The sequence below is a fragment of the Dasypus novemcinctus genome, chromosome 12, assembly GCF_030445035.2.
Source record: "Dasypus novemcinctus isolate mDasNov1 chromosome 12, mDasNov1.1.hap2, whole genome shotgun sequence".
Classification (NCBI taxonomy): Eukaryota; Metazoa; Chordata; class Mammalia; order Cingulata; family Dasypodidae; genus Dasypus; species Dasypus novemcinctus.
Genome location: NC_080684.1, coordinates 103,738,504 through 103,753,174, shown reverse-complemented (window position 1 = coordinate 103,753,174; position 14,671 = coordinate 103,738,504). Strand labels below are relative to the sequence as shown.

At 49.4% G+C, this 14,671-nt stretch overlaps 1 protein-coding gene across 2 annotated transcripts in view; it reads left to right on the top strand.

Moving 5' to 3' along the window:
• Window positions 1–14,671, top strand: part of MCAT (malonyl-CoA-acyl carrier protein transacylase) — a 32,325-nt gene extending 17,654 nt beyond the window's left edge. For both annotated transcript variants that reach the window (XM_058308900.2, XM_058308899.2), the window contains exons 3-4: window positions 9,939–10,156; window positions 13,059–14,671. In XM_058308900.2, coding sequence (XP_058164883.1) covers window positions 9,939–10,156; window positions 13,059–13,505 — 665 coding nt within the window. In that variant the 3' untranslated portion in view covers window positions 13,506–14,671. The remainder of the gene's footprint in view (window positions 1–9,938; window positions 10,157–13,058) is intronic.

Below are 14,671 nucleotides of genomic sequence, written 5' to 3'. Positions count from 1 at the left end.
ATCTTCCTTTGCCCTTGCCCAATGCCTTCTTAATGTCATTTATCTCCTTAGCCATATTGTCTTTCAATTCACTAATTTGAGTTTGGGAATTTGTGTGCATCTTGTTAATTAGTTCTTTCAAATCCTGTGTCTCTTCTGGGACTTTGATGTATTCCTTTTTCTGGGCCATGTCTTCCATTTTCTTAGTATGGCTCATAATTTTTTGCTCTTGTCTAGGCACCTGATTAGGATATAGTTTACTTAGATGCTCGATTTCTTTCTCTTTCACAGGGATTTATTTGTGGGAGGTTGTGTGTTACCACTGCTCTTTGATTTTTGTTTGTCCTGGATCATTATGATTGTCCCTGTTATTTGCTCAAAACTGGGTTCTGGATTTAGTAATGGGTTTCAGACCTGCTTCCTTAGGCCTTTGGGAGGGAGGCTATAAACACCAGAAAACGTCTCTCATTTTTAATTTTCTCTCATGTACTACCCTAGTCTTCCAGAAGATGGTGCTCTTTGGCAGCTCTCAGTTCCATGCTTGTCAGGGTGTATTTGTTACAACGTCTGCGGGATCACTGTGATAGAGCTTCCTGCCTGGAGGCTAAGAGCCTTGTAATTCAAACTTTCTCTGAGGCAGTTCTCCAGCCTTCTCTGGCAGCCCCCTCCCTGTTCTGGGTTCAACAATCAGTCCAGTTAGTGGAGAAGGAAATTGGGAGGGTGGTATAGCTTTAGCTCCTTGGGGGCTCCCAAGGCAAGCAATGGGATGGCTCCACCCAGCCTGGAAGGGCTCCTGGGACACTGCAGATCAAATTTGTGAGTCAAAAGCTGAGTCAGCCTTAGACTGTGTTCCCCACTCTCCCCTTTCCTGGGGAAGGTGCATCCTCAACAATACATCCTAGCTAGAAGAGAGGGGTATTGAGAGTGTCGGATTTCTCCAGTCCCATATCCTCTCTCAGTGTAGACAGCAGCAGGGTCCAACTGGCCTGGAAGGGCTGGAGGGACATAGCAGAACGGATTTATGGGTCAGAAGCTGTCTGCCTTAGGCTGTGTTCCTCTCTTGCGCCTTTCCTGGAATGGTAGATCCCTGGAGCTTCCTTTGTCTGTAGTCAGCTCAGATGCCTGAGAATTCTAGTGTCTTTAGTGGGGGGAGGGTGCCAGCAGTTAGCAGCCGCAGGTTTTGTTATAGATGGGGAGAGAGGCTCAGTTATTTGCATATGGAAAGGCTAGGACTCAGGAATAATTTTGGAAAAGAAAAAGGATTTATTTACGACCAGCTGGGCTTGGGAGCTTTCTGTTCAAAACTGGAGCCCCGAATAAGATTTTCGAGGTCCGTTTATACAGAGGAAGAGTTAAATTGTCCTTTGCTTCAGTGCTCAGTAAGTTTAAATTAATACATATCCCCTACATTCTAGGTAAGCTTTTAGCATGAACTTTATACATTCTAGGTAAGCTTTTAGCATGAACTTCATACATTCCATATAGATGTTTAACATGTTTTGCATCCTTCCTGAATATTTAAAGTTTATAGAGTTTCCATTGCTTAATTGTTCTTCTGGGGACTGGAGTTGTTGCCATGGTTACCAAGGGCAGGGCTGCAGCTCAGGTTATCTATGAAGAGATGAACAGCCCCCATCCATAGCCTATATCAGTTTTGACTCAGTTGTGTTTTTTTTTTAATTTATTGAACTGTATCACTCATACATAAACATACATAAACAATAAATGTAAAATAATAGTTGTGAACTTATGAAACAAACATATATAACATCATACAGGACTCTCATAACTCACCCCACCACCAATAACTTGCATTGTTGTTAAACCTTTACAACTAATGATTAAAGAACATTGTTGGGAAGCGGACTTGGCCCAGTGGATAGGGCGTCCACCTACCACATGGAAGGTTCGCGGTTCAAACCCTGGACCTCCTGACCCGTGTAGAGCTAGCCCATGTGCAGTGCTGATGCGCGCAGGGAGTGCCCTGCCACGCAGGGGTATCCCCCGCATAGGGGAACCACACTCAAGGAGTGAGCCTTGTAAGGAGAGCCGCCCAGCGCGAAAGAAAGTGCAGCCTGGCCAAGAATGGTGCCGCACACATGGAGAGCTGACACAGCAAGATGACAAAACAAAAAGAAACGCAGATTCCTGGTGCCGCTGATAAGGATAGAAGTGGTCACAGAAGAATACACAGCAAATTGACACAGAGAGCAGGCAACTGGGGGGAGGGGAAGGGGAAAGAAATTTAGATAAATAAATAAATGTTTTTTTTTAAAGAGCATTGTCAAAATATTACTACTAACCAAAGTATTTTTACCCAACCAACCATATTGTTATTATTACCTTTATATCATTTATGTATGAACATACTTAAATAATAAGTATATAGTAGAAGTTGTGAATTTATAAAGCAAACATGCATAACGTCATAGAGGGGTCCCATACATCAACCCTCCACCAACACCTTGCATTGTTGTGAGATGTTTGTTACAAATTATGAAAGAATATTGTCAAAATCTATTACTAATCATACTCCTTATCTTACATTTGGTGTGTTTTTCCCCCAACCTGCCCTATTATTATTTTTTATGACAGAAGTTGTAAACTTATAAAACAATCATGCCATGTGCAGAATACCCAAATAACACCCCTCCATCAACACACCACACTGTGGTGGAACATTTCCTACAGATAATATAATATTGTTACCATGTCCATTGTGTACATTTGGCTCATATTTTCCATACTGCCTCATTATCAACACAGTACATCTTTCACATAGATGCAGGAATATTACTACTGCTAACCACAGTCCATAGGTCACTCCAGCTGTATTTTTTCCCATGCTTCTCCACATTCCCAACACCCTGCCGTAGTGATGTACATTTCCTCTAGCTCACAAAGGACACTCTTGCATCTGTACCATCAGCCACAGTTCTCATCCATCTTTTGGTTTACTGTGCTCTTCAGTGCCTAGATTATTCTCTAGCATTCTGTCAATTGGCATTACATAACTAGACTGCCATTTTTCAGCCACATCCCCGTTTATAAACTAGCTATTACTCACTATGTGTTACCATCCACTCTATCAATTCAGTTTTGCTGTCACAGTTTCCTCCTTTGTACCACTCTGTTCAGGGTGGTGTCCAGCCTTTGCCTGGTGTCCTAAATCCTAAAAGATCTTTTTCTAGGCCATTATAGGCTGTCCTCTAGCTGTTTTTCTGGAGGAGAAGAGAGTCAAGTGTTGTTCTAATCTGCCATCTTCCTGGAAGTCTCTAATGTGTTTTTTGTTTATTTGTTTGTTTTATTAGAGTATGTTACAGCAATTATTTTCTATTTATTTTATCAAAATTTCTCTCCTCTCAGTCTCTGTATGCTTCTCCCACTGTATATAGCTGGTGTTTCTGGCTATTCAGTCCAAAGTGTATGATCAGTGGATTTAAGTATAATCACAATTTTGTACATTCATCATCTCAAAAAATTTTAGAACAATTTCATTACTCCAAAAAAGAACGATTCCATATCCCATAGCATTCCTCTAATGTGTGTTGTTTTGGGTTTTTAAAAAATATTTATTTACTTACCACACCCACCCTTGTTGTTTGTGCTCACAGAGAGTGCTCTGTGTCTGCTCGTCTTCTCTTTAGGATGCACTGGGCACCAAACCTGGGACTTCCCATGTGGAAGAGATATGCTCAATTGCTTGAGCCACCTCACCTCCCTGCTTGGTTGTGTCTCCCATTGTCTTTCCTCTTTGTGTCTCCTTGCTGTGCCATATTGTTGCATCAGCTCGCCACTCCTGCCCGTCACACCAGCTTGTCTTCTCCAGGAGCCACTGGGAACTGAATTGGGACCTCCCATGGTTGGTGGTAGCTGAAATGCTTAAGCCACATCCATGTACCAAAAGTGATTCCTCTATTTTTTTTTTTAGGAGGTACTGGGGATTGAACCCAGGACCTTGTGCATGTGAAGCAGGCACCCAACACCTTGAGCTACATTTGCTCTCCCCTCCCCAGTGTGTTTTTCATCTCACCTATCATGTCTTTAATTCCCATGAGCTCTCTCATTTTCTGTTCAGTTTTCAAATTCTTTGTGCTCACTCAGTATCTTTTTTTTTTTTTTTTTTTCACTCAGTATCTTGATGTCCTTTATCTCTTTAGTCATATTGTCTTTTAACTCATTAATTTGATTTTGGAAATGTGTTTGAATCTCATTAATTGTCTCAAGTCCTTTGCGTCATCTGGGGCTTTGATATATCCCTTCGCTTGGGCTGTTTCTTCCATTGGATATCTAGGCATCTGATTATGGTAGTGAATTTGCTCTGATGCTAAATTTCTGTAAGATTTTTTTTTGTTAAGTTTAATTTCCATTTTATTGTTTTTTTTTTCTCCCTGAAAGTAGCATTCCTTCAGTCTTTAAGGACTCAGCTCCTTACCTGGGCTTTGCAGAGGTTGTGGAGCAGCATCCGCAGGTGTAGATCGGGTGGGGGCGTTTGGTCCTTCTGCGCTTCACGAGAACGGTTTCTGAGCACCTTGCTGTGAATGGCACACCTCACGCCATAACGTAGTTTCACATACAGCTTAGGAAGCACAGAAGCCTTGAAGACACTTGCTTGGGAAATGTCCCTGGCGGCTGCAGCCTCGGCTGTGTTTCGAATGATGAATTTCTTCATGGCCTTATCCCTGGGTGCTTGGCCAGTGCAGTTTGTGCAGTGAACAGGCTGCACGTGGCTGCAGCCCTTTTTGGCATGACCATTGTTCCTTCTTTTCTTTGTCATCTTGGAAGCGAACATGGAAAAGAGCTGTTCTGTAGGGATTTAAGGGCAGGAGACTGGTATTGCTGGTCTTTGATTCTTGGTTTAGCCTGTTCTAGGCCTTTAGGATTGTTCAGATCTGGGTTCTGGACCCAGTGATGGGGTGTAGACCTGCTTCCAAGGGCTTTGGGGAGGGAGGCTATAGAGGCTGGAAAAAGCCTCCCTCGTTTACTTTTAATTTTTTTACATGCACTTCTTTGGTCGGCCAGCAGAATGCGCTCTTCGTCAGGCCCTGCAGTTCAAAGCCCGGTGGAAGTGTGTTTGCCGCAACACAGACCAGATCAGTGTAACAGAGGATCCTGCTTGGAGGCTCAGACCTCGCGGATCAAACTTTCTCAGATTCAGTTCTCCAGCCTTTCCTGGCAGCCCCTTCTCTCTTTCCAGGTAGGGAATAATTCCACTTCTCTCTGCATCCTCAACAAGTTCTGGTCAGTAGGGAGGGTGATTGAGAGTGTCAGATCATTTAGCCCCTTGCCAGCTCCCGGCACAGACAGTAGCACGGCCCCACCTGGCCTGGAAGAGCTCATGGGACACAGCAGACCAGATTTGTGGGCCAAAAGCTGAATGATCCTTAGGCTATGTCCCTTTTCTCTTCTTTCCTGGGAAAGTGGATCCCTGCAGCCTCCTTCTGTCTGTACCCACCAGCCCTAGGTGGGAGAGTTCAAAGCTTTCTATTCTTAGGGTGGGGGAGGGATACCAGCAGCTGCAGCTTTTTCTACTCATGGTTTTAATGTCAAGGTTCTTTTCCTTTGTCCCTCTCTCTTCTGGGTGGTGTCCAGCCTTCCCCTGATGTCCTAAACCATAGAACTTTTTTTTTTCCAGGCCATTTCTGCCTGTCCTCCAGCTGTTTTTCTGGGAGAGGAGAGAGTCCCATGACTTTATAATCCACCATCTTCTGGGAAGTCCTGTCTTTATCTCTCTAGTTTATACATCTTTATTTTAATAGTGGGAAAATATATACAACAGGGGAGCAGATGTAGCTCAAGTGGTTGAGTGCCTGCTTCCCAGATACGAGGTCCCGAGTTTGATCCCTCGTACCTCCTAAATAAACACACACACACACACATACATACACACACAACCTGTCTTCTCATCCCAGCCCCTCTCAGATAAACCATTCAGTGGGATTAATCACATTCACTATGTTATGGTACCCACACCACCATCTACTACTAGAACTTTTTCTTCACCCCAAAAAAACTGTACCCTCATTTTGCATTAATTCCCCATTTCCCCCTGGTCCTCATCTCTGGTAACCTGTACTCTACCTTCTGTCTCCATGAGTTTACATATTCTGATATTTTCTTTGTGGTTACCATGGGCCTTAAATTTCTTTTTTTAAGATTTATTTATTTACTTTATTATTTATCTCCCCTTCCCCCAGATTGTTCTCTCATCTGTCTGCACGTTGTCTGCTCGCCTTCTCAGGCACCAGGAACCAAACCCGACCTCCCACATGGAACCTGAGCCACGTCTGCTCCCTGCGGGCTCTGCTGGCTTTGGCACCTGCTCATTTAGGTGTCTGCTCATTGCAATGGATGCAGCATCTAGCTTGTTCAGCAGTGTGGCATCTACTTGACTTCTTTAGGAGGCATCAGAACCTGAACCTGGGACCTCCTCTGTGGTAGGCAGGTGCCCAACTGGTTGAACCACGTCTGCTCCCTTGTGGGCTTAAATTTAACATCCAAATCTCGTTTGCTTTGATACCAGCTTGACTTCAATGGCCTGTGTAAACTGTGTTCCTGTGCTCTCCTCCTCCCTCCATGCAGTTACTATCAGCAAGAGCTTCTTTATACATCGTAGAATGAAAACCATTATTACATTTTATGTATTTGATTTTTAAGTCCTGTAGGAAGTAAAAAGAAATACCCCTTGTACTGGTGTTTCTATTCACCTACGTCATTCTTTTTTTTTTTTTAATCTTTTAATTTTTTTAATTCATTTTGTAAAAATATTACATTCAAAAAATATGAGGTCCCATTCAACCCCACCACCCCCACCCCTCCACTCCCCCCCCCAGCAACACTCTCTCCCATCATCATGACATATCCATTGCATTTGGTAAGTATATCTCCGGGCATCGCTGCACCTCATGGTCAGTGGTCCACATCATAGCCCACACTCTCCCACGTTCCATCCAGTGGGCCCTGGGAGGATCTACAATGTCCGATAATTGTCCCTGAAGCACCACCCAGGACAACTCCAAGTCCCAAAAACGCCTCCACATCTCATCTCTTCCTCCCATTCCCCGCACCCAGCAGCCACCATGGCCACTTTTCCCACACCAATGCCACATTTTCTCTGTGGACCTTGGATTGGTTGTGTCCATTGCACATCTGTGTCAAGAGGAGGCTTAGATTCCACATGGATACTGGATGCAATCCTCCTGCTTCCAGTTGTAGGCACTCTAGGCTCCATGGTGTGGTGGTTGACATTCTTCAACTCCATGTTAGCTGAGTGGGGTAAGTCCAATAAACCAGAGTGTAGGAGCTGAAGTCTGTTGAGGCTCAGGGCCTGGCTATCATATTGTCAGTCCAGAGATTCAAATCCCCTAGATATATCTTAAACCCCAGCACCAACTACAATTCCAGTAAAGTAGCATGAAAGCCTTGTGAAAAGAGATCCCATCTGTGTCCAGCTCCATCACGCAGAAACACCAGCTCCAAAGAAGGGCCAACTGACATGGCAGTGAACCCCATCTACCATGACCATAGAACCTGTGGGTCTCTTTAGCCCTCAAAAGAACCAATACCTGGGGTTATATCTACTTTATCTGTCTCTGAGACTCTGCTCAGGTGTGCATAAGGGCAATCCTTCTGACATCCTCCAGACTCTTTTTTAGAGACTCATAGCCATATAAACTCATTTGTCTTTTCCATTTCCCCCTTAATTTAGGTCAAACAGCATTTTTAACTCCTGTTATTATATGTAGACAGGGATATTCTGCTGGTCCGCGTTGAACCTTTAATTCAAGGTCATTTTCTAGTTGCATCATCTGCTGGTACTTGGTAGTGATCCCTCGGTGCCAGGGAGGCTCATCCCTGGGTGTCATGTCCCACGCTGGGGCCACATCATTCTCTTACCAGAGAGCTTTCCTTCATGTGGCTGCAGTCAGCTGTCTTGAGTCCTTTCTTTCCAACCTGTAGCGCTCCCCTTAGCATCTCTTGTAAGGCTGGTCTGGTGGTGACAAAGCCCCCCCAGCTTTTGTTTACCTGGGAATGTCTTATTTTGCCCTCATTTTTCAAAAACAATTTTGCCAGATATAGAATTCTTGGTTAGAAATTTTTTGCTGCTGTTTTCTTGCCTCCATAGTTTCAAGTGAGAAATAGGCACTTAACCTCCCCCATACATGATATATTGCTTCTCTGTTGGAGCCTTCAGAATTCTCTGTCTTTGGCATTTGACAGTTTGATTATAGCATGGCACAGTGTGAGTCTTTCCATTAAGTTTGGGAAGTTTTCAGCCATTATTTTGTTGAATATTCTCTCTGCTGCTTTCTTTCTTTTCTTTCTGGGATTTCTACAAGGTATATATTAATATGTTTAATGATATCCAACCAGTGCCTCAGACTCTGCTTCCTGTTTCTTTGTTTCGTAACCTTTTGTTGAAACCTTGGTATTTTGCTATTTTAATGTGTTATCTCTGGAATGTAGACTCTGAGACATCTGTTCCTTAAGCTTGAATCAGCTAGTGTTTTGACGCCTTTCCTTGAATGCCAGGAGCTCAGGCCCTAACAACAAAAGAAAAAGAAAAAAGAAAACACCTTTCCCCAGTCTTTGCAGAGGGATTGAGTGCTCTCCTTCAGGGCTTATTCATGCACTGACTTTCAAGACTAGTTCCAGGCCAAAGTGTAGGGTCCTCCCTGGTCTTTCTGGGCATGTGCATGTGTTCCTAGGAATTCCCCCATTTATATGGCTAGGAATGTCCCTTCTTACCCAAGAAAGAGCTTCCTCATGCCTCGTGTGTCCTACACCCACAGTCCTTGCTCCGGGCAGCACAACTCGATCACCTTCCTGCTGCTTGCTGTAGGAGGGCTCAGGAGCCGCCTTCCACATGTGGGGCAGGTTGTGGGCGGCAGGTCTCTCGGGCCACCACCAGATTGGGCCAGACACACATGCTCCCGTTATTTGCACAAGGGTTACTCTGCTCCCTCCAGAACTGGGACAAGGGATCAGCACTGGGAGCGCAGGCCGGCTCCGTGCTGAGCTGGTGTGTCGGGGAGACAGGCCAGCTAGGGGCCCAGGAGATCCTACTGCTTTTAAGTGGCCTTTTTCTTTTTTTTCTTTTTTAAAAAATTCACTTGTTTATTTCTCGCCCCCCCCCACCACCATTGTTTTGCATTCGCTGTCTGCTCGCTGCGTGTTCTTCTGTGTCTGCTTGTCTTCTCTTTAGGTGGCACTGGGAACCGATCCTGGGACCTTCTGGAGTAGGGAGAGGTACTCAATCTCTTGCGCCACCTCAGCTCCCCCTGGTCTGCTGTGTCTCTTGTTGTCTCTCCCCTCTGTCTCTTTTTGTTGCGTCATCTTGCTGTGCCAGCTCTCCACATGGGCAGCGCTCCGTGTGGGCCATCACTCCTATGCTGGCCAGCACTCCTGTGTGGGCCAGCACTGCACACAGACCAGCACTCCACATGGGCCAGCTCACCATGTGGGCCAGCTTGCTTTTCACCAGGAGGCCCCAGGAATCGAACCCTGGATCTCCTATATGGTGGACAGGAGCCCAATCCCTTGTGCCACATCTGCTTCCTGAGTAGCTTTTTCTTGATCCGGCACTTGCTCTGTTCTTTAAACTGTTGTCTAGAGCTTTGAGAAAGATGTTTCTGCCAGTTCTTGCTGGTCGTTGAAGTCTTCTGTTGGGGGGACAGGGCCCTGAAGGGTGTTGCTCCGCCATCTTAATCAGGGTAGGCCCCCAGCCAGCTTTTAAGGGAGGACCCTCCTTGGCTTCTTTTGTCCAGGGCCATGGACAGCACCCTGGTTTTTGATGATGGAGGTAGCACCTCGATGTCTGGCATTATGGGTAGATAGTGAACCCCAGTAGCAGGATTCCCAGGGCAGCAGCGTGGAACTTGTGCTTTGTCTTTCAGGTCTGGGCCTCCCTCCTCCGTTATGTGTCCTGATCTTTCCAAATGCCCTTTTCTCTGGGATAGGTTTATATGCTGTGAAAATCCGAGCTGAGGCCATGCAGGAAGCCTCAGAAGCCGTCCCCAGTGGGATGTTGTCCGTCCTCGGCCGGCCGCAGTCCAAGTACACTTTCGCCTGTTTGGAAGCCCAGAAGCATTGCGAGTCTCTGGGCATAGAGAAACCTGTGTGCGAAGTGGCCAACTACCTCTTTCCTGATTGCAGGGTGATTTCAGGACACCTAGAGGTTGGTATCAGTGGCGATTGCCTCCATGGACCCCTGCCTGTGGCGCTTTGGGAGTTAAAAGGTGTGGAAGGGTGGGGTGGGTGCCCTGCCAAGCTGAGGCCTCTGGGAAGCATTTGAGGGCCAGTGTGGTGGAGACAGGACTGCAGTGGGAGGCAGGAGGCTGGGATCCTGCCCCCTTGCCTCCTGCACCAGCGGTAACTGCAATGACAGGGCCCTTCCTGACACCTTCTGCGATTCTCACCAGCCTCTGATCTCACGATTTCCAAGAGAGAGAAGCCATTTTTGTTTGAGTTGCCGTGTCCTGCCCTGCTTTTTCATAGTGTCTGATTTTGTACCTGAGTTGCTTTTCCTTCCACCCTCCCTCCCTCTCTCCCCCTTCCCCCCTCCCCCCTCCCCCAAACGCGTGTCAAGCACCCTTTGTAAGAAGCATGAGCTGGGGGGGGCGGGGAGGCTGCAGGCTGATAAAAGGTGGTTCCTGGGCCCTGAGGCATACCTCAGGGCTGGGGCACAGGCGAGCGTGGGGGTGACGCCCTGTGGGCCTGAGGAAGCAGCCCCTGAAGGGCGAGCGCAAGTTTGCCAAGAGGGGGCATCCCCAGCAGAGGGGCAGGAGCCCAGGCTGGATGCTGGGAAGAGCCATTCTGCAGTGAGCACCTGCCCCCGCCGCCCAGGGAGTGCCGATGTGAGAAAGGAGCCCACAGGAGGGTTCCTGCCCAGGCTCAGCCTCTTACACGTCTTATCCTCGTGCTCACAGCCAATGCTGTGCCCTGGGGAAGTTTTACCCATGAGGAGGCGGAGGCAGAGGCTTAGAGTTGGTAGAGGAGACGGCGAGCCTGTTGGCTGAAGGCTGGACTCTGTTCCCTCCGCTTGGCCATGCTCGGTCCACCTGCCCCTCTAAGTGTTGGCCAGCATGACCGACTTCTATGTTGGCATCCTCTGACTCTGTCCCTCTCAGGACAGTTCTGAGGTGAAGGGTTGGGAAGGTCACGTCATCACGTGGGGACTGGAAGGAAGCCCAGGAGTGCACCAGGTGGCCAGCCGGCGGGCATCCAGTCTGGATAATGACTCCTGAGATTCCCAGCTTTGTCCTTTCGGGGCCCTTGGAAGTACCACAGCAAAAAGCTTAGGTGAGGGCAGGGATGCCCCTACGCAGGGGAGTTCCGGAAAGGCACTTCCTTTCCACCAGCTGATGTGAGGAAACCCCTTGGCCGCTGTTGGACCACTGCCCAAGCCAAGGGCTAGCACAGAGGAGCCCGCTGGGCCCCAGGCTCCGTGGCCTCCACTGGGGCTCGAGTGGCCCAGCTGTTGATGATCCAGAGCCTCACCGCCGAGCTCCTGGGGACCACCGAAACGCCACTGAGGAGCTGTCCTCCTAGACAGTAGACAGCGCATCCCTCCAGGCCTGGTGGGAAGGACCCAGGCTGGGCCCTCGCCGAGATGGAAGCGTGTGTGGGCGCGAGGCGGGCTGTGCAGCGTTAGCAGAGGGCGGGACAGGCTGCGGTAACAGGCAGCTCCGACCCCTCAGTGCTTCACGGCCCACAGTGCCGCTCCCCGTACCCGCGCACCGGGGGGTCTCTGCTCCCCTGCCTTCTCACTCCAGGGCCCCGCCTGCTGGGACAGCCGCTCAGGGAAGGGTGGGACCAGGCGAGCCGCAGCTGGCCCACAGAGCTGCTCACACTTGATTGATGGAGGCACATCCCATGACCTTGCCGGGGAGGGTGGTCCCCAGTCTGCCTGCAGGGCGAGGCGCAGGTGATGGGTGAACGAGCACCCTTCAGCCCCACCTGGAAGGACCCTGTTGGTGTTTTCCTGCTGGATGGTAAATGGGCTTGGTACACAGCTCATAATACTTGCCAACCCTTACGTAGCCCTCGTGAGCCCGACTCAGTTCTGAGCCCTTTACAGAGATGACCTCATTAAATCCTCACCTTAGCCCTGTGGAAAATGTCTGTTACTATCCTCGGGTGAGCACAGGAGGTAAAGTAAGTTGCCCGCAGTCATGCAGCTCCTGGGACCATTTTAAGTCTCACCTGCAGTCTGCTAAGGGATCGGCTCACAGGTTGCCCCTGGCCTGGTCTCAGGATGGGCTGTGGGTGTTCCAGGGGGGAGGGGCAGGGCTTTAGGGCCCAGGAAGCCAGTCAGACACTCTCCCCCCTGTCCTGAGGGCACTGGACATGTCCTGTGTTAAAGACTTCCAAGTTGTCAGTGGTAGTGCAAATAGTTCCAAGTGACGGGGCCTGCCGGCTGGCCCCAAGGCCCTTGGGGAGCCTTCTGGGAAGGCTTCAGCTGCAGGGAAGGAGAGCTCTCTTCTCCTGCAGGGGAACCCCAGGTGAGGATTCCAACAGGGACGAAGGCCTTGCTTTGTGAAGTGGGGCTTGTGTTTTCCTTCCGAATTTTTACCTTGAAGATTGTGGAATAACAAGAAAATGGGCTTTTAAAAGTTGAGATGTAACAGAATTATAGTTGAAAACTAACCCTTACTGGACAGTGCTATTTTATCAGCCACTTCCACATATCATACTTGATCTTCCCAGCCACCTTGTGAAGTAGATGGAAATATGTTCATTTTACAGAAGAGGAAAAAAGAGGGTCAAAGAGGTTGGCATTTGCCTGGGCCGCTGAGCCACGTTTCCTGGCCTCAGAGCCCTCGCCCGTGCTGTGGCCACCCTCCCAGATGGGGCGAGAATTGCCAGATCCCTTAGGAGGGCTTCTGGGACGCTGCTTGACTGCAGCGAAATCTTAACGGGAACTAGAAAAGGGTTTCGGGGAGTTGACCCAGGCGTGGCTGTCGAGGCGAGCCTGTGACGTGCACGTGTCTGGAGGCTGACGTGGTGGTCTTTGCCTGCGTGTGTTGCTCCTCACCCCAAGATTTGCTTGGCACAAGCCTCCTTTCTCTCTGTTCCAGGCTCTGCAGTTTCTACAGAAGAATTCCTCTAAGTATCATTTCAAGCGTACCAAGATGCTGCCGGTTAGCGGCGGGTTTCACACCCGCCTCATGGAGCCGGCACTCGAGCCCCTGGCTCAGGTCTTGAAGACGATGGAGTTTAAGACGCCCCTGGTTTCTGTGCACTCCAACGTCGATGGAAAGAAATACGTGCATCCAAAACACATACAGAAGTTGCTGGTGAAGCAGGTCGTCTCCCCCGTGAGGTGGGAGCAGACCATGCACGCCATATACGAGAGGGGGAAGGGCACGGAGTTCCCGCAGACCGTGGAGGTGGGGCCCGGCAGGCAGCTGGGCTCCATCCTGAGAAGCTGTAACCTGCAGGCCTGGAAGGCCTACAGCCACGTGGACGCGCTGGTCGGTGGCCTGCAGGGTGACCAGGGGGGCCGCAAGGAGCCCGACCTGTAGCAGGCTACCGGGGAGCCTCTGGGGGGCTGGACTTGGGGTGGGGGCGCAAGGAGCAGCTCTGCAGAGTGAGGCCGCGGGCTGCGCCTGCCCCTGTGCCGCCCGCCCCCCACGCCGCCACCTTGGTGACTGCAGGTGATGGCACAGTGCTTTGAATTGCCACATAAAAAGACACTGATGATGCTTGCTGCTTTCCATGATCCATACAGTCCATTTCTTCCCTGGAGAAATATTCAGATGTGGGAGAAAGCTGCAACAGCGATGATTATGGAAAGAGGCTGGTGAAGTCTTGCCGGCCTCCACCAGCTTTGCCTCTTCGGGCTGAGGCCCATCTGTCCAGTGGGCAGCAGCAGCCTGGCCGCTGCAGGGCCGCCTCTCCCGCCACTGGGACTTTATACTTGGCTCCAAGATAGTCGTTGAGCACCTGCTGTATGCCAGAGAGAGTAGCCTCTGTGGAGGGGAGCAAGGTGTGAGGACCGTGGGGGGACCCTGAGGGAGGGGGGGCAGCTGCAGGAGAGCGAGTGAGGGCCCTGACCCCTTCAGGGAGCCCCGCCTTCTTCAGGGAGCAGCCCCCGAGGAGAGCTCCCCGTCACGGCAAGGACGGAGTGGCCTAGTGGCCCTGCCAGGGGCAGGGCACAGGCCCTTGCCTGGAGACTCACCAAATACCAGCAATTCTAAAATGCACCAGCAATTCTAAACTGCGCGGGTAGCTCTTCAGCATTAACCATAGTGGGAAAATCTTACTAGGAATGAAGTCTTTGGATTAGTCTTAAAATGTAGCTGTTGTGTGGGCACATGTGAAATCCTAGGCAGGGTTTTTGATTTTCATTCTATGGGTTTTCCCAGCAGCGCCTCTGTTGGCCTTTGGGCTGAGCCCTTCTCCACTGCGTGAACCGCTCCCGCTCTCGGGCAGCAGCCCTGCTCCTGGCCACTGCGGGCCGCTCGCGCTGCCGGGTAGTGTGACCTCCACGCTGGCCCCACACCTCTCCACACACCCCTGGCTGAGAGCCGCTGCAGATACTAGCAAAGAGAGTCCAGTTTCATGTGTCCCAAGTTTGGGTTTTCCTTGGAGCACAGTGAGGAAAGAACTTTATTTAAAACTTTACTTTGGAAGTTTTCAACATTTACAAAGAAATTCTTTAAAAATACTTGGCAGGGTCTGTCTGAAA